This window comes from Saccopteryx leptura, chromosome 6 (genome assembly GCF_036850995.1).
Source record: "Saccopteryx leptura isolate mSacLep1 chromosome 6, mSacLep1_pri_phased_curated, whole genome shotgun sequence".
In the NCBI taxonomy this organism is placed as follows: Eukaryota; Metazoa; Chordata; class Mammalia; order Chiroptera; family Emballonuridae; genus Saccopteryx; species Saccopteryx leptura.
This window is the reverse complement of record NC_089508.1, coordinates 124,377,771-124,394,076: the sequence shown is the minus strand read 5'-3', so window position 1 is coordinate 124,394,076 and position 16,306 is coordinate 124,377,771. Positions and strand designations below refer to the sequence as shown.

At 38.3% G+C, this 16,306-nt stretch overlaps 1 protein-coding gene across 9 annotated transcripts in view; it reads right to left on the bottom strand.

The window, feature by feature from the left end:
- LRRC49 (leucine rich repeat containing 49) overlaps positions 1-16,306 on the bottom strand; it is a 182,496-nt gene that overhangs the window by 12,773 nt on the left and 153,417 nt on the right. For all 9 annotated transcript variants that reach the window (XM_066342958.1, XM_066342960.1, XM_066342959.1 and 6 more), the window contains 4 exons: positions 14,342-14,579; positions 11,130-11,315; positions 7,928-8,037; positions 3,169-3,322 (listed from right to left, as the gene is read on the bottom strand). In XM_066342958.1, the coding sequence (XP_066199055.1) occupies positions 3,169-3,322; positions 7,928-8,037; positions 11,130-11,315; positions 14,342-14,579 (688 nt within the window). The remainder of the gene's footprint in view (positions 1-3,168; positions 3,323-7,927; positions 8,038-11,129; positions 11,316-14,341; positions 14,580-16,306) is intronic.

The following is a 16,306-nucleotide window of genomic DNA, read 5'->3' as shown; positions in this document are numbered from 1 at the left end:
AAACATCAGAAAAAGAGCTCAAAAAAACAATCCCCTTCATGGTTGCAACAAAAAGAATAAAATACCTAGGAATAAACATAACAAAGAATGTAAAGGACCTATATAATGAAAACTACAAAACATTGTTAAGGGAAATCGAAAAGGATATAATGAAATGGAAAAATATTCCTTGTTCTTGAATAGGAAGAGTAAATATAGTCAAAATGACTATATTACCCAAAGCGATATACAAATTTAATGCAATTCCCATCAAAATTCCAATGTCATTTTTTAAAGAAATGGAACAAAAAATCATGAGGTTTATATGGAACTATAAAAAACCCCAAATAGCTAGAGCAATCCTAAGGAAAAAGAATGAAGCTGGGGGGCATTACAATACCTGACTTCAAATTATATTATACAGCCATGACAATCAAAACAGCATGGTATTGGCAGAAAAACAGACACTCAGACCAACGGAACAGAATAGAAAGCCCAGAAATAAAACCACATGTATATGGTCAAATAATTTTTTGATAAAGGGGCCAACAACACACAATGGAGAAAAGAAAGCCTCTTCAACAAATGGTGCTGGAAAAACTGGAAAGCCACATGCAAAAGAATGAAACTTGACTACAGTTTGTCCCCTTGTACCTAAATTAATTCAAAATGGATCAAAGACCTAAATATAAAGTCTACCGGAAAGTTCTGTCAGTTTCTATCACAACAAGTTTCGACATATAAGCACATGTTTATTTGGCGCATGTGTGCTTCTCTATTTTTATCACTTAATGTATACATACTGAAGTAGCAAATTAACTAAAACAAAGTTGATTCACGTTAGTCTTATGTGTGAAGCGATAGTGTACCCATGGCTACTGATAAAGTTCATTTACGCCACTGTAATTTTTACGAATTTCAACAAGGAAGAAATGCTACAGAAGCATGTCTGTCGCATCCACCATATTCCCTGGACTTAACACCCTCTGACAATCACTTGTTTTTGTCCTTACAAAATTTTTTGAAGGGCAAAAAATTCAAAAATGAAGAAGGTATCAAACAAGCACTGGTTCAACTTTTCGCATCAAAAGATAAAACATTTTTCAAAAATGGGATATACAAATTGCCCTCACGCTGGCAAGAAATCATTAATAATAATGGCAATTATATTATTTAATAAAGTTTATTGACGGTAAGAAAAATTTGTATTTTGTTTTATTCCAAAAACAGACAGAACTTTCCGGTAGACCTTATATAAGACCTGAAACAATAAATTACATAGAAGAAAACATAGGTACTAAACTCATAGATCTTGGTTACAAAGAGCACTTTATGAATTTGACTCCAAAGCCAAAGGAAGTGGAGGCAAAGATAAATGAATGGGACTACATCACACTAAGAAGCTTTTGCACAGCAAAAGAAACTGACAAGACAAACAGCCAATTAATTGGGAGATGATATTTTCAAACAACAGCACAGATAAGGGCCTAATATCCAAAATATACAAAGAACTCATAAAATTCAACAACAAACAAGCAAACAATCCAATAAAAAAATGGAAAGAGGACATGAACAGACACTTCTCCCAGGAAGAAATACAAATGGACAACAGATATATGAAAAGGTGTTCATTTTCATTAGCTATTAGAGAAATGCAAATCAAAACTACAATAAGATAACACCTCACACCTGTTAGATTAGCTATTATCAACAAGATAGGTAATAACAAGTGTTGGAGAGGCTGTGGAAAAAAAGGAACCCTCATTCAATGTTGGTGGGAATGTAAAGTAGTACAACCACTATGGAAAAAGTATGGTGGTTCCTCAAAAATTTAAAAATAGAACTACCTTATGACCCCTCAATCCCTCTACTGGGTATACACCCCCAAACCTCAAAAACACTGGTACGTAAAGACATATGCAGCCCCATGTTCATTGCAGTGTTGTTCACAGTGGCCAAGACATGGAAACAACAAAAAAAACCCTTCAATAGATGATTGAATAAAGAAGATGTGGTACATATATACTATGGAATACTACTCAGCCAGAAGAAATGATGACATCGGATCATTTACAACAACATGGATGGACCTTGATAACATTATACTGAGTGAAATAAGTAAATCAGAAAAAACTAAGAACTATATGATTCCATACATAGGTGGGACATAAAAATGAGACTCAGAGACATGGACAAGAGTGTGGAGGTTACGGGGTGGGGGCGAGGAAGGAAAGGGAGGGAGTTGGGGGAGGGGAGAGGCACAATGAAAACCAGATAGTAGGTGACGGAAGACAATTTGACTTTGGGTGATGGGTATGCAACATAATCAAATGTCAAAATAACCTGGAGATGTTTTCTCTGAACCTATGTACCCTGATTGATTAATGTTACCCCATTAAAATTAATAAAAAAATTAAAAAAACTACTTGCCTATTTCATTTCAAATTGTATATATCTATATATGATATATCTATAGCTATATCTAGTGCCTTGCATATATATAGATATATAAATGTGCTCAGTCAACGCTGTCTGGTCTCTTATTCTTTTGCCCTTTAGTCCCTCAATGTATAATCTAGCATTCTATTGTTAACTAGCTGAGTTGTTTCCCCAGCTTTTTCGTGAGCTCTGCTAAGGCCGAAAGTGCATGCTCTTCTTCTCTGTAGCTGACGCAACACCCTAACTCTGTGTTCCCCCAAATAAACTTCTGAACACTTTGCCTAAGTAGTTATAGTGGAAGCAGAACAGGTCAAAATTGGATAACATGATTAAGGAGTAGGAGCTTGAGAGAAGTGAGTTAAGACATCAAGGACTCAAGCAGAGAGAACAGAAGTGTGCCCCCTGCAGGTCCGCCATGGCTAGTTCAGTATGCACAGCAAGCAGTGTCCCTTCTCTTCATTCAGAGAAATGAGGATTCCAGGTCCGATTTTGGTCTAGATTTTTGCTACCAATTTTTTAAAGATTTTTTTCCCCTGCAGAAATAATGTTAGTAGAACAATGGGCTCTACTTCTTCCTAATGCCTGGTTCTGACTGTCCCCACCTTTGTATGTTAAGGATGGCTAACATTTCAGAACAACACCAACGAGGTTGTCTTAACTGAGTAAGGGAGAAACGTTTTCCAGCCAAGTCCTGAGCCAGGTGGGATATATATCCAGGCATCAGATTCCAAAACGTAGTGGTAGCTGTACCTCTAGCTTTTCATTATAAAAGTCTCTCGTAGTGTAATTCAGCACAGCACGATTGGTGTTTTCTCCTACGAGTCTTTTGCTGTCATTATTTTCCTCACTGATAACCCCAGGTTTTTTCCCCTTGATTTCTTGCAGACACCTGAACTGCTTCTTCCTGTAGAAAGACAGTGAAGAGAGTCAGAGAGTTACTTGAAAGATCTATTCACATATGTTCATTTTGTTGTTGTTGATTTTAGAAGGGAACATATGCTCTTTTAAATATCTGTTTGATGAGTCTGAGTTTATTATTTACTTGAGCTCAGTTCAGTATCCCAGTCTTTCTACCAATTAAGCTATTCAACCCAAATTCTTGTTTCATAAGTCCCAATCATCAATACAAACATATCTCAAGCATTTCTAAAGTGAAAAGAACCTCTACATTATGAAAATCAATACAAAAATTAAGTAATCACAGAGTACAAAAAACCCCAATTATATATGTAGTCTTCATATTCCCTAAAACATGTTAGTTATCCTCTTAGAAATCACAAAAATAGTTCATGTTCCATCATGCAGCTCCGTAGTATTACTCACAGCTAGAAAATGGAAAGGGAAACTGGTTTACGTTCAGGCAAAAAACCAAAACAAACAGAACCAAAAAATTCCAACTGTTAGCATATCAGGGCAAGATCCGAGCAGGGGTAAATAATGATCGGAAGCCACAGTGATTACCAAGGGAACAGAAACAATGCTCAGAGTATCACTCATAGACCCAGAAGCCTAATCCAGAGGATGGTAACTCCTCCTCCATGAAACTGGCTTTCTGGTTTCTGCCACTCAGTGTGTCCATAAACAAAGAGATATTATTACTTTACTATGAACTTAAGATTGGGAACAGAAAAGAAAAATACAGATTTGAAAATTTCTTCCTATTTTTTCCTTTTTATAATTTAAAAGTGTATCACAATCATTTTAGAAATTATAAGGAATACAAATTTTTAAAAGTATAAATAGATAAAAATCACTCATAAATCTATAGATCATAAATATATATAAATCCATAAAACTTTATATTTGACATACTTCTTTATTTTTATTTTTTATTTTAGTGAGAGGAGGGAGGCAGAAAGAGATTCTTACATGCCCCCCAACTGGGATCCACCCAGCAAGCCCACTAGGGGGCGATGCTCTGCCCATCTGGGCCCTTACTCTGTTGCAACTGGAGCCATTCTAATGCCTGAGGCAGAGGCCATGGAGCCATCCTTAGTGCCCTGAGCCAACTCACTCCAATTGAGCCATAGCTGCAGGAGGGGAGAAGAGGAGAAGAGAGAGAGAAAAGCGAGAGGCTGAGGGGTGGAGAAGCAGATGGGAGCCTCTCCTGTGTGCCCTGATCAGGAACCAAACCCGGGACATCCACACGCCAGGCCGATGCTCTACCACTGAGCCAACTGGCCAGGGCCAACTTACTTCTTTCTAGATTTTTCTATACATTTTGGTAAAAAGTAAAGATAATACTAAACATCCAATGTTGTATACTGTTTTCACTTAATGTGATACAATAAGCGTTTTTCATATTAAAAACTAGTACTTTTAATGAATATATAAAAATCAATTTTATATAGATCACAATTTATCTAATAGACCCTTTTATTGGATATTTAGGTAGTATAATACTCTTTTTTTTTTTTTCAGAGACAGAGAGAGAGTCAGAGTGGAATAATTAGGGACACACAGACAGGAACGGAGAGAGATGAGAAGCATCAATCATTAGTTTTTCATTGGGACACCTTAGTTGTTCATTGATTGCTTTCTCATATGTGCCTTGACTGCGGGTCTTCAGCAGACTGAGTAACCCCTTGCTCGAGCCAGTGACCTTGGGTCCAAGCTGGTGAGCCTTGCTCAAGCCAGATGAGCCCATGCTCAAGCTGGCGACCTTGGGGTCTCGAATCTGGGACTCCCGCATCCCAGTCCAACACTCTATCCACTGCGCCACCGCCTGGTCAGGCAATACTCTCACTTTTATAAAGAAAAAAGTGAGTTATATAGGTCTTTATCAGCACTGATTTTATTTATTGATTTTTTTATTACAAGAGTAATGTGATATACATCTACATATAAAGTGATATACATTTTATATCACTTTTATTAGTCTCTTCAAATAATCAACTTTTCACTAATCGTTTTTAAAGTCATTATTTCTTTTCTTTAACTATTCAGAATTACTTTGCTGTTCTATTATTTCTTTAGATACAATGTTGAGCCCATTCAATTTCAGACTTTACTCTTTCCTAACAGACCCACCTCAAGGCTACAAAGTTTCCATTTACCACTTTGGCCACAGGATCCCACAAGTTCTGAAATGTCATATTTTTATTATATTTCAGTTCAAGGTAGTTTCAAATTTCCATTATAAAACTCCTTAACCTGTGGGTTTAGAAATGTTCCTTAATTTTCAAACATATGAACATTTTCCAATTAACATTTTGTAATTGAGTTAAAGTTTAATAGCATTTTGAACAGAGAACATGAGATAAGTTGACATTTGCTTTATGAATGGCATTTGGTCACTTTTTATAAATATTCCAGGTGTGCTTGAAAATAATGTACAGTCTGCAGTTGTTGTGGGCAACACTCTCTGAATGTCTACTGAGTTAAATTGTAAATCCTGTTGTTCAACTATTTCATCTTTTTTCTATTATTTGTTCAGAGTACATGACAACTCCCCAGTGTAATGTGGACTTGCAGTATTGTTAACTTTTGGCTTAAAAGTTTTTGAGGCAATGCTAATGAGTGCATACAAATTAAATTATCATTTTGAAATGATCCTCTTTATATTTCGAGTATTGCTTTTAACCTTGTCTGTTTAGTCTTCCATGGCTATTCTGTTTTATCTTGGTTAGTCCTCATGTTGTTTATTTCCCCCCACCCCACACTTTAGATAACCTTATGTTTCAGATGTGTCTCCCGTAATAACATCGAGTTGAACTTCTTTTTTTATTCAGTCTGATAATCTTTGGCTTTTAACCAGAACATTAGTACATGTGCACCTTATCATGGAGGTGGGCTGGTTAAATTGATGGCCATAATTAATGGCTCCCTTGAATCCACGCCCTTTATAATGTGATTTTGCAGCTAGGAAAAGTCTACTTCCAAGTCCCTTACATTTTCTCTGTGACTTGCTTTGACCAACCGACTGGAAATAATGGTGTATCAGTTCAAGAGGCTTTGTATGTTTTTGCTCTCTCTTCAAACCTTGCCTCTGCCTAAAAGCAAACCCAGGCAAATATCTGGAGTAGGACAGGCCATGTGGAGCAGGGACAAGCTGTCCCAGCTGAGGGCCTTCCTAGGCCAGCATACTGCCAGCCAACCTCTAAACAAATGAGAGAGCCAGGCTAGATCAGCAGAGCCACCTGCCTAACCCATAGGTGGTAGGTGACTGCAGAACGAACAAAGTACCCATGGAAGCAGAAAAACCAAGCTGCTGACCTAGAGATGTGGGGTGGAGGAGGTGTTTTGTTTGAAGCCACCAACTTTTGCTACAAATATAAGTGCCAACATAGTAGCATTTAGGTTAAATCTGACATTTCCTTTATTTTCTATTTGACTCACATGTTCTACATTTGTTCTATTTTTCTTCTCCCCACCTCCCCACCCCTAGATTGGAAGCTTTATACATTCTTTTATTCTTTGGTTACCACAGAAGTTACAACAAGCACTCTTAACTCACTGACATCTGAAGCTATTACTACATCTCTATTTACTCTTTCCTAAGATATACTACTGTGGTAGTGTATTTTATGTCTATATTTTTAAACCCCACAATATATTGTTACTGCTACTTTACAGAGTTAATGTTCACTTAGCTTTATCCTACAAATTTAACACTTCCTGTGCTCCCAGTCTTCCTTGCACCTCAGACCTATTATCTGGGACTCCTTTCCTCTGTCTCAGTTACAAGCGCCATTGTTTCTCTCAGTGGAGGGGTACTGATGGGAAATCTCTTGGGTCTTGTTTTCATTATTTTTTTTAAATGTCTATTTCATCTTCATTATTGAAGAACATTTTTTCTGTGTATAGAGTTCTAGGTTGGTGATTAGTTTTGTTCCATATTTTTAACAATAGAGTCGTCATCCCGTCTTCTGCTTCTACCGCTTCTGTTGTGAAGTTATTGTTGATGTGGATTCCCTTGAAGATAAACTCTCTTTTCCTGGTTGTTTAAAAATATATACCTGGATTCACAACTTCTGGATCCAGAAATATGATAGAGATTACCAAACTATCTCCTTCTATAATAGTTATACTCCTAGCACAGCACAGAAGATCTAGTTTCCTGAATACTGTTTGCAATCATCTCGTGCTCCAGTCACATTGAATGCTCTTCCCCTATACCTTCTCCCTGAAACTCTCTGCCAATTCCTGAGGACCTGGATAAAATGTTACCTGTGACACCTTCCCTAACTTTCTTCCATTCTTCCAAAACACTGTCAGTCTCTCCTCTGCTCCAATAGCCCTCTTATAGCATCTGAAACATTTTATTGTAATTGTTTATCTTTACCTTTAGCCTGTTAGCTTGTAAACCACACAAGAGTGAGGACTTTGTCTTATTCATCTTTATATTCCCAACACTTTGAATAGGGCCAACCACACACACACACACACACACACACACACACACACTGTTTGTGAGATGTATAAATGGCACCGTTAAGAGGTGTGTGGAATGTATTCCTTTTTCTAGTGCAACAGTAATTCCATAAAAACTCTAGAAATTAAAGGTTACCTGGCATTGCCTAGAATTGAAATCATGCGGTACTGGGGTAACTCGGAGGATGCGACATGTGCTAGGATTCCGAAGAGCCTTTCAGCCATTATCATATCATTCCGTGTCACCTGAAGAGATGCAATGGAGATGGGTCAAGATGGCAGTCTCTTTAGCTTAACAACTACCATTCCAAAGAAATGTCCAGATTAAGTATTTTCTTTTTAGTCCAGGGAAGTACATTCTCCTCGCTGTAAGCAGAGAGTTCTCACGGACATCTCTCTTTCTTCCGAGCTTAATTAGAATGAAGTTGTACAAATGTGGCTCATGGTGTTGGAGGATAACTAGAAGTCAGTTCACACTGACTTAGAAGTTATATTTCCTGAGAAGTATACTGAGGAACCTTAAATTCTTAATGAATTTTTCAGAAATCCTATCGCTTCTCGGAGTAGAATGATGTAGTGGGGGAACTCCCATGTGTCAATGAAATAGATTCATTTTCATAATGTTTCAAAGGCAAGACAAGGTGTTGTTCAGACTTTGCTCCTATAAGGACAATTTTTCTCCTGCCTAAAAGATGGAACATGGGGTTAGCAAGGATACTCCTGTTCACTCTGAAGCTATGTTGCCTTTCACACCGCAAGGAGTAACTTGTCACAGGTACCCTCTGAGGGTTCATTCCTATGTTAAGCAAGAAAATGCTAAAAGCAGGACTTGGATTAATGTCTGGGCATATTTTCTTCAATGTGAAATAGGGTTCTTTGCATTTTAAATACTATTAGTTTGTTTATATCATTCAGCAGTTCCCAGTCAGGGGCCCTTGTAGACTCTAGGGAACACTTGGAAATGTCTGGAGACATGTTTTGTTGTCATACTGGTAAAGGGGCATCTAGTGGGCAGAGACTAGGGATGCTGTTAAACATTCCAAAATGCACAGGAAAGACCACACAACAAAGAATTATCTAGCCCAAAATGTCAACAGAGCTGAAGTTGAGAAACCCTGGAATAGTGAAATTATGGATTTTTAAAAAGTAATTCTTAGCACTAGCTATAATATACTTCACAGGAATTTTCTGAAAATTAACCCATAATTCCCAAGCCTCTCATGAATCAGCTCAGACTGACTCGTTTCCTTCCTTTCCCTGAACCTTCCTTTCCCTTGACTTAACACACACAGTTAATGAGGCTGCTGCCCCCACAAATTCTTCCTTTGGCTGACAACTAAGCTGTGTGGTTTAAGGCAGTCACCTAGTGGCCGGTGTGGGCCACTACTCCACCTTTTCTTCTTGATGTTCATAATTCAATACAGCTCGACCTCCTGCAACATCATCTCCTCTTACACAGGAGAAGCACAGACAGCGTGATACCTTATTCTAAATTGCTGCGCAGGGGTGGGGTGGGGGGGTGGGGGCTCTATTTTAGGTCTTTTATTGAAGAGTCAAATATCTCCAGCCTGGACATTTTTAGAATTTTAAATTAGAATAAATTATATTGGTTCTTTCTTATTCTTTTCTACTTTCTACAATTATAATATACAATTTTTTCCTGGGTCTATGGTAAATTATTTCACCTCTAGTATGATCCACATCTGGGTAAATACACGATTTAGGGTTAATCGGGACAACAGTCTGACTATTAATGAAGCAGAATTACCCACAGCCAAAGTCATTTACTTCCAGTCCAGAGTGGAACTGGAAGTGGCTTTGGAGACCTTTGGGACTAACACAAGAGTACTCAACCCCTTAAGAATAAGCTGCAGAAATAAACAGTCATCTGAAGGCTTGGATTTGCCCTCCTCCTCAGCAGACAGCTGGCACCATGTGGCACAGCCTATCCTGGGGGAGGAAGGTTTCACAGGGCTCTCACACAGTGACCTGGAGGCCTCAGGGCCCCTGGCAGGATGCCAGGTCTGTGAAGTTCTGGCCCACATGGACTTACGCTGTAGCAGTTCTAAGAAATACAGTTGCTGCTACCACCACGCCAGCACAGTTCGCTACAGTTCATCTGACAATAAGGAGTTCCTCTGAATTTTAAGGGATAACCATAATAATACTAACAGCGATTAAAGATTTTTTTCCCTTTGGAGGGTTACTTAAATTCACTTCTAGAATTCTGCAGTAGAGGAAGAAGCTATGCTTCTTTCCTTCCTGAATTATATTGGAAGAGAACATGGTCTTTGGATAGCAGGGGGATGACCTCTGTGACCAGCTGAGCGGAATCGATCTGAAACACAAAGTTTATCCCTAACCAGGCCCGCTGCACAGTGCAGACACCAGGCAGCTCCACGGACTGCTGACAAAGCAGTCCAGACATTTTTTATGCTCCTTTCTCTCATATTTTTTCTTCTTTTACTTTCTTTGCTTGCTTATTCCTCCTTCTATCTCTTCTGCTTTTACTCACTCTTCTTTCCTGTGTACATTCTTCCTGCTCTCCACCACTGCCCTCACTGGCTGACGTTGGATATCACGTCCCCATCCCCTTCTGCATGCTGGGCAGGCTACACAACACTTTAAAAAATATAAAGATCACATTACCTATAGAAAGATCTTTTTTATTTTAAACTGTCATTATACCAACATTTTACTTCTCTGAATGCTTACAAACAACAGTAAAAGCATTTACTATTCATCACAACCTGGTTACTATTTTATTTTATTTTTTAATTTTTTTGGTATTTTTCTGAAGTGAGAAGCGGAGAGGCAGAGAGACAGACTCCTGCAAGCGCCCGATCGTGATCCACCTGGCAAGCCCACTAGGGGGCGATGCTTTGCCCATCTGGGGCATTGCTCTGTTGCAACAGGAGTCATTCTAGCACCTAAGCCATCCTCAGTGCCTGGGCCAACTTTGCTCCAATGGAGCCTTGGCTGCAGGAGGGAAAGAGAGAGATGGAGAGAAAGGAGAGGGGGAAGGGTGGAGAAGCAGATGGGAAACTTCTCCTGTGTGCCCTGGTTGGGAATTGAACCTGGGACATCCACACACTGGGCTTAAGCTCTACCACTGAGCCAGCCGTCCAGGGCTTACTATTTTATTTTATAAAATTGTCTAGTGCTTTAGAAGTTTTAGAACAAATAATGTTTAGCTTTTTGACACTTTTAACTGTCAAGATTTGAAAAAAAATTTCTCAAAATTTTCAGCACAGTCACTTAAATTCCTGACCATCTCAGTGACTATTTCTCTTAGAAAGGAATCCTTCCCTCTCACCACACCACCACGTCCAGCTCACCTCCGTGCCATTGATCTTCTGCAGGCTGAAGTGGCTCAGCCGGAACAGGACGTAGTACTTCCAGAGTGTGAAGCTGACCACAGGGTTGCCCTGAGGGTCCACAGTCAGCTGGTCCACACGGCGCAGCAGCGCCAACGCATTAAATTGCTGCAGCATTGCAAGGTTGGTCTCCTTAAACTTGAGGTGCTGTGATAATGAAACACAAAACTGAATGTCAAGTTTAACCATCTTAAAATGCTGACAGTGAGGCTTCACTCACTGATCATTCCCTAAATTGCTCTGTAAACTCTGGGCTGAGCTGATAGGTCTGCATCACATTAAGTCAACTGAACATACTAAACTTACAACCTTTACTCCATCTAACACATCATTGATGAAATCTTTTAATCCGTCCAATATTGAATTCAAAGTGACTTCCCTTCTGCAGAGGACATCACCCCATTTATTAATAAAGATTCTTGAAAATGATATAAATATTCCATAACTCATTACAATGATTTTACGTATTTTTGGCTGAAATTAAAACTACAAAGAAATTATTAAAAATAAAATTTTCAATCCTTTATCGAGGGATACTTTGGTTGTTTCCATGTCTTGGCCACTGTGAACAATGCTGCAATGAACATGGGACTGCATGTGTCTATACATACCAGTGTTTTTGAGTTTTTGGGTTAGATATCCAGTAGAGGAATTGCTGGGTCATATGGTAGTTATATTCTTAATTTTTTGAGGAACCACCATACTTTCTTCCATGATGGTTTTATTAAGTCTGCATTCCCACCAGCAGCGGATGAGGGTTCCTTTTTCTCCCCAGCCTCTTCAACACTCGTTATTATCTGTCTTGTTGATAATAGCTAATCTAACAGGTGTGAGGTGGTGTCACATTGTAGTTTTGATTTGCATTTCTTGAATAGCAAGTGAAAACAAGCATCTTTTCATATATCTGTTGGCCATTTGTATGTCTTTTTGGGAGAAGTGTCTGTTCAGGTCCTCTCTCCATTTTTTAATTGGCTTGTTTGCCTGTTTGTTGTTGAGCTTTGTGAGTTCTTTATATATTTTGGATATCAACCCCTTACTGGAGCTGTCATCTGAAAACATCTCCTATTTAATTGGCTATTTGTTTTGTTGACAGTTTCTTTTGCTGTGCAGAAGCTTTTTAGTTTGATATAGTCCTGTTCATTTATTGTTGCCTTTACTTCCCCTGCCTTTGGGGTCAAATTCATAAACTGTTCTCTGTAGTCAAGGTCCATGAGCTTAGTATCTATGTTTTCTTCTATGTAATTTATTGTTTCGGATCTTATATTTAGATCTTTGATCCATTTTGAATTAATTTTTGTGCAGGGGGACAAACTGTAGTCAAGTTTCATTCTTTTGAACATGGATTTCCAGTTTTCCCAGAACCATTTATTGAAGAGGCTTTCTTTTTGCCATTGTGTGTTTTTGGCTCCTCTGTCGAAGATGATTTGTACATATATATGTGGTTTTATTTCTGGGCTCTCAATTCTGTTCCACTGGTTTGTGTGTCTGTTTTTCTGCCAATACCAGCCTGTTTTGATTATCATAGCTCTATGGTATAATTCGAAGTCAGGCCTCAAAAGAGGATTGGATAAAGAAGATGTGGTACATATATACAATGGAATACTACTCAGCCATAGAAATAACAATATAGTAACATTTACGACAGCATAGATGGGCCTTGAGAACATTATATTGAGTGAAAAAAGTAAATCAGAAAAAGCTAAGAACTGTATAATTTCACACATAGGTGGAATATAAAACTGAGACTTATAGACATAAATAAAAGTGAAGTGGTTACCAGGGGGAAGGAAACGTAGAGGAAGGGGGAGGAGACTTGAGTGAATGGGGGGAGAGGACGAGGGGAAGGGTGTAAAGAGGGACAGATATAAGATGATGGAAAATGATTTGACTTGGGGTGATGGGTATACAAATAATCAACAGTTCAAATGCTATAGAAATGTTCACGTGAAACCTATGTACTCTTATTGATCAATGTCACCCTGTTAAATTTCTAAATAAAATTAAAATAATAAAATAAAAATAAAATTTTCGTAACTTTAAAAATACAGGCTCACCATGCTTCTGAGAGAACTAGTTAGCCATTATACCTGTATCTTGCTAATTACTATGTAGTCTAGTTAAACCAGCTAGTCACTAAAACTAAAATGCTAATATAAGTGTTCTGTCTATAAAATTGGATGCTCCTTTCTAAACATACTGTCTCCACATCTATCTATCTTACTTAGGAAGAATGATGTGGGGAAAACACTATAAAAGGGCAGGTGAGGGCGTGGCTGGTTGGCTCAGCAGTGAGTGTTGACCCAGCATGCGGAAGTTCCAGGTTTAATTCCTGGTCAGAGCACACAGGAGAAGTGACCACCTGCTTCTCCCCCTATCCCCTCCTCCTTCTTTCTCTCTCTCTCTCTCTTCCCTTCCCATAGCCATGGCTCATTTGCTTCAAGCGAGTTGGCCTCGGGCACTGAGTATGACTCCATGGAGCCTCCGCCTCAGGAGCTAAAAATAGCTTGGTTGCCAGTATGGCCCCAGATGGGCAGAGCATCAGCCCCCAATGGGGGTTGCCAGGTGGATCCAAGTCGGGGCACATGCAAGAGTCTATCTCCCCTACTCTCACTTAAATTAACAAGGGCATGTGAGAGAAATCACTTTGGCTAACAGAGGAAAAACACAACAACTCAAGAAAGAACTTACTATAGAAATCACAGTTTCTGCAAATGCATACCAATAAATAATACAATAATACCATAATTGGAAAAGGCTAACTCTCAAAGAAATTTTAATGTGCTACTAAAATTATTTTAAATGTTAGGGACTACTGTAAAAATTATATAAAAACGTTCATGTTCCATTAATATCTGGTACAATAAATTAATGTATAAACATGGTTAGAGGAGGTCCTGGTGAATGCTTTACAAAGTAGAAGCAAACAATTAAAAAAAATTATATAGGGCCTTTATATGCCATAAAGAATAATTTCTAAAGAGATAATTTCCCATAGTAACAGAAAGCTGCAAGGGCACTTAAGAATACTAATTTAAATTCCAGATGTAGAAAATCAACACAAAAGCTTAGTCTGTCTCCCTGCCAGACAGAAGCTGCACAAGGAAGAGTTAAAAACAGGTGTTTAGCTTAAACATACAAGTCATGTATGTAGATTACTAAAAGGAAATGTTTACCAGAGAATTAGGGAACTTCATCTTCAATTTGTGAAACACTTGGACAATTTCATCAAATTCTATGAAAGCGAAGAACACTGTTGTCACCATTCCTGCTGTTTGAATGCTCCAGTTCCGATCTAGAGACTCTAGGGCTCCTGAGCCATACAGGGAGAGCGTGTCCCCGTCCACTTCGACAAGGTGTGTGTCGATGACAGACAAACCTGGCAGAGTGCTGGTAAGTGCCGAGTCCAGAGACCTGGAAAACCCAACATACAACTTTAAATGACAGTCTTATTATGCAAAGAAACAGAATATAAAGACCTGTTGGAAAAGGTATTTAAAATTCTATATTCACTTTTCATTTCTTTTATTTTTAAATTAAATTTTGTTTTTTTAAAGTGAATTTGTTGGGGTGACATTGGTTAATAAATTGACATAGGTTTCAGATGTAACATTCCACAACACATCATCTGTACAGTGCACCGTGCGCTCAACACCTCTAGTTAAGTCTGCTTTCGTCACCATTTATCCCCTTTACCCTCTCACACCTCCCTCACCCCCATCCCTCCTATAATCACCACACTGCTGTATGTGTCTACGAGCTTTTTTTCATCTTTGCTTAATCCCTTCACCTTTTTCACCCAGCCTCCAACCCCCTTTCCCTCTGACAGCTGTGGGTCTGTTCTCTGTATCTATGAGTCTGTTTCTATTTTGTTCAATTCAATAATTAAACCCAGTACGCTAAAGACTAATTCTCAATAGACTATCTGGAAGTTTTGCATCTCAGTCATATATTTTCATTCAAAAGAGGCACATGTGAATAAAAAAATACCACCTTTAAACCAAAATTATTTATGTCAATGAAAGATAATTAGTATTCTATTTAGTTTTAAAACAATCCATTTAATATATTATGAGTATGTTTTCATATCAATACAATAGGTTTCCCTAAACTATAACATATTCCACTGTCCAGCTAAAAATACACACACACACACATTTTACAAAACACTATTTCTATAGAAAAAACACATAAAATACAAAGAATATGTTTATAAAACACTTGGGAAGACATAAAATAACTCTTGGCAATAGTTAATCTCTCTGAAGTTGGGTTAGGGGGTAACTTTGACTATTTTTGAATACTTCAGTGTTATCTAAAATTTTGCATGTGCATACTAAAATTATAAGCAGTAAAATTAATGATTTGTTTCCCCCATTTCAAAACAATAAATGGTGAAAAAAATCCACTACTTACTGTACATATATATATATATACACATATACACATATATATTATACACACACACACAATCACATCACATACACTACACAAAATGATAGTTGTTACTATTTCCATTGTAGGAGCTACATTTTCTGTAAAGACTACTTAAATGGTAGTCAGAAAAGAAAAGAAATCGCTCAGTCCAACTCAGATTTTCTGATGTTACTGGATCTCCAAACCGAAGCAATGCTTGGCTCTCAGCCCTGTGCTCTTATCTCGGCCCCTGTGCTCTCACATTTGCCCTCATGGATGTTAGTGCTTTGCTCTCCTTTGTGTTTCAGTGGACTTCTGCACATTCCTCCCGGATATCACTTGTCCTGCTGCCTCACGATCACATGTTTTACACTTCTGCTTCCTCAATCAGACAGTGAGTTCGAGACTAAAGACTATATATATTTTTTTATCTTTGGGGGTTCTGGGACATAGTAATGAGCTTTCACAATATATACTGAATAACTGCATTATTTTTTTGTTTTGTTTTTATTTATTCATTTTAGAAAGGAGAGAGAGAGAGGGAGAAAGAGAAGAAAGAGAGAGAGAAGGGGGGGGAGGAGCAGGAAGCATCAACTCCCTTATGTGCCTTGACCAGGCAAGCCCAGGGTTTTGAACCGGTGACCTCAGCATTTCCAGGTCGATGCTTTATCCACTGCGCCACCACAGGTCAGGCCAATAACTGCATTATTAAATATCTTCAACAT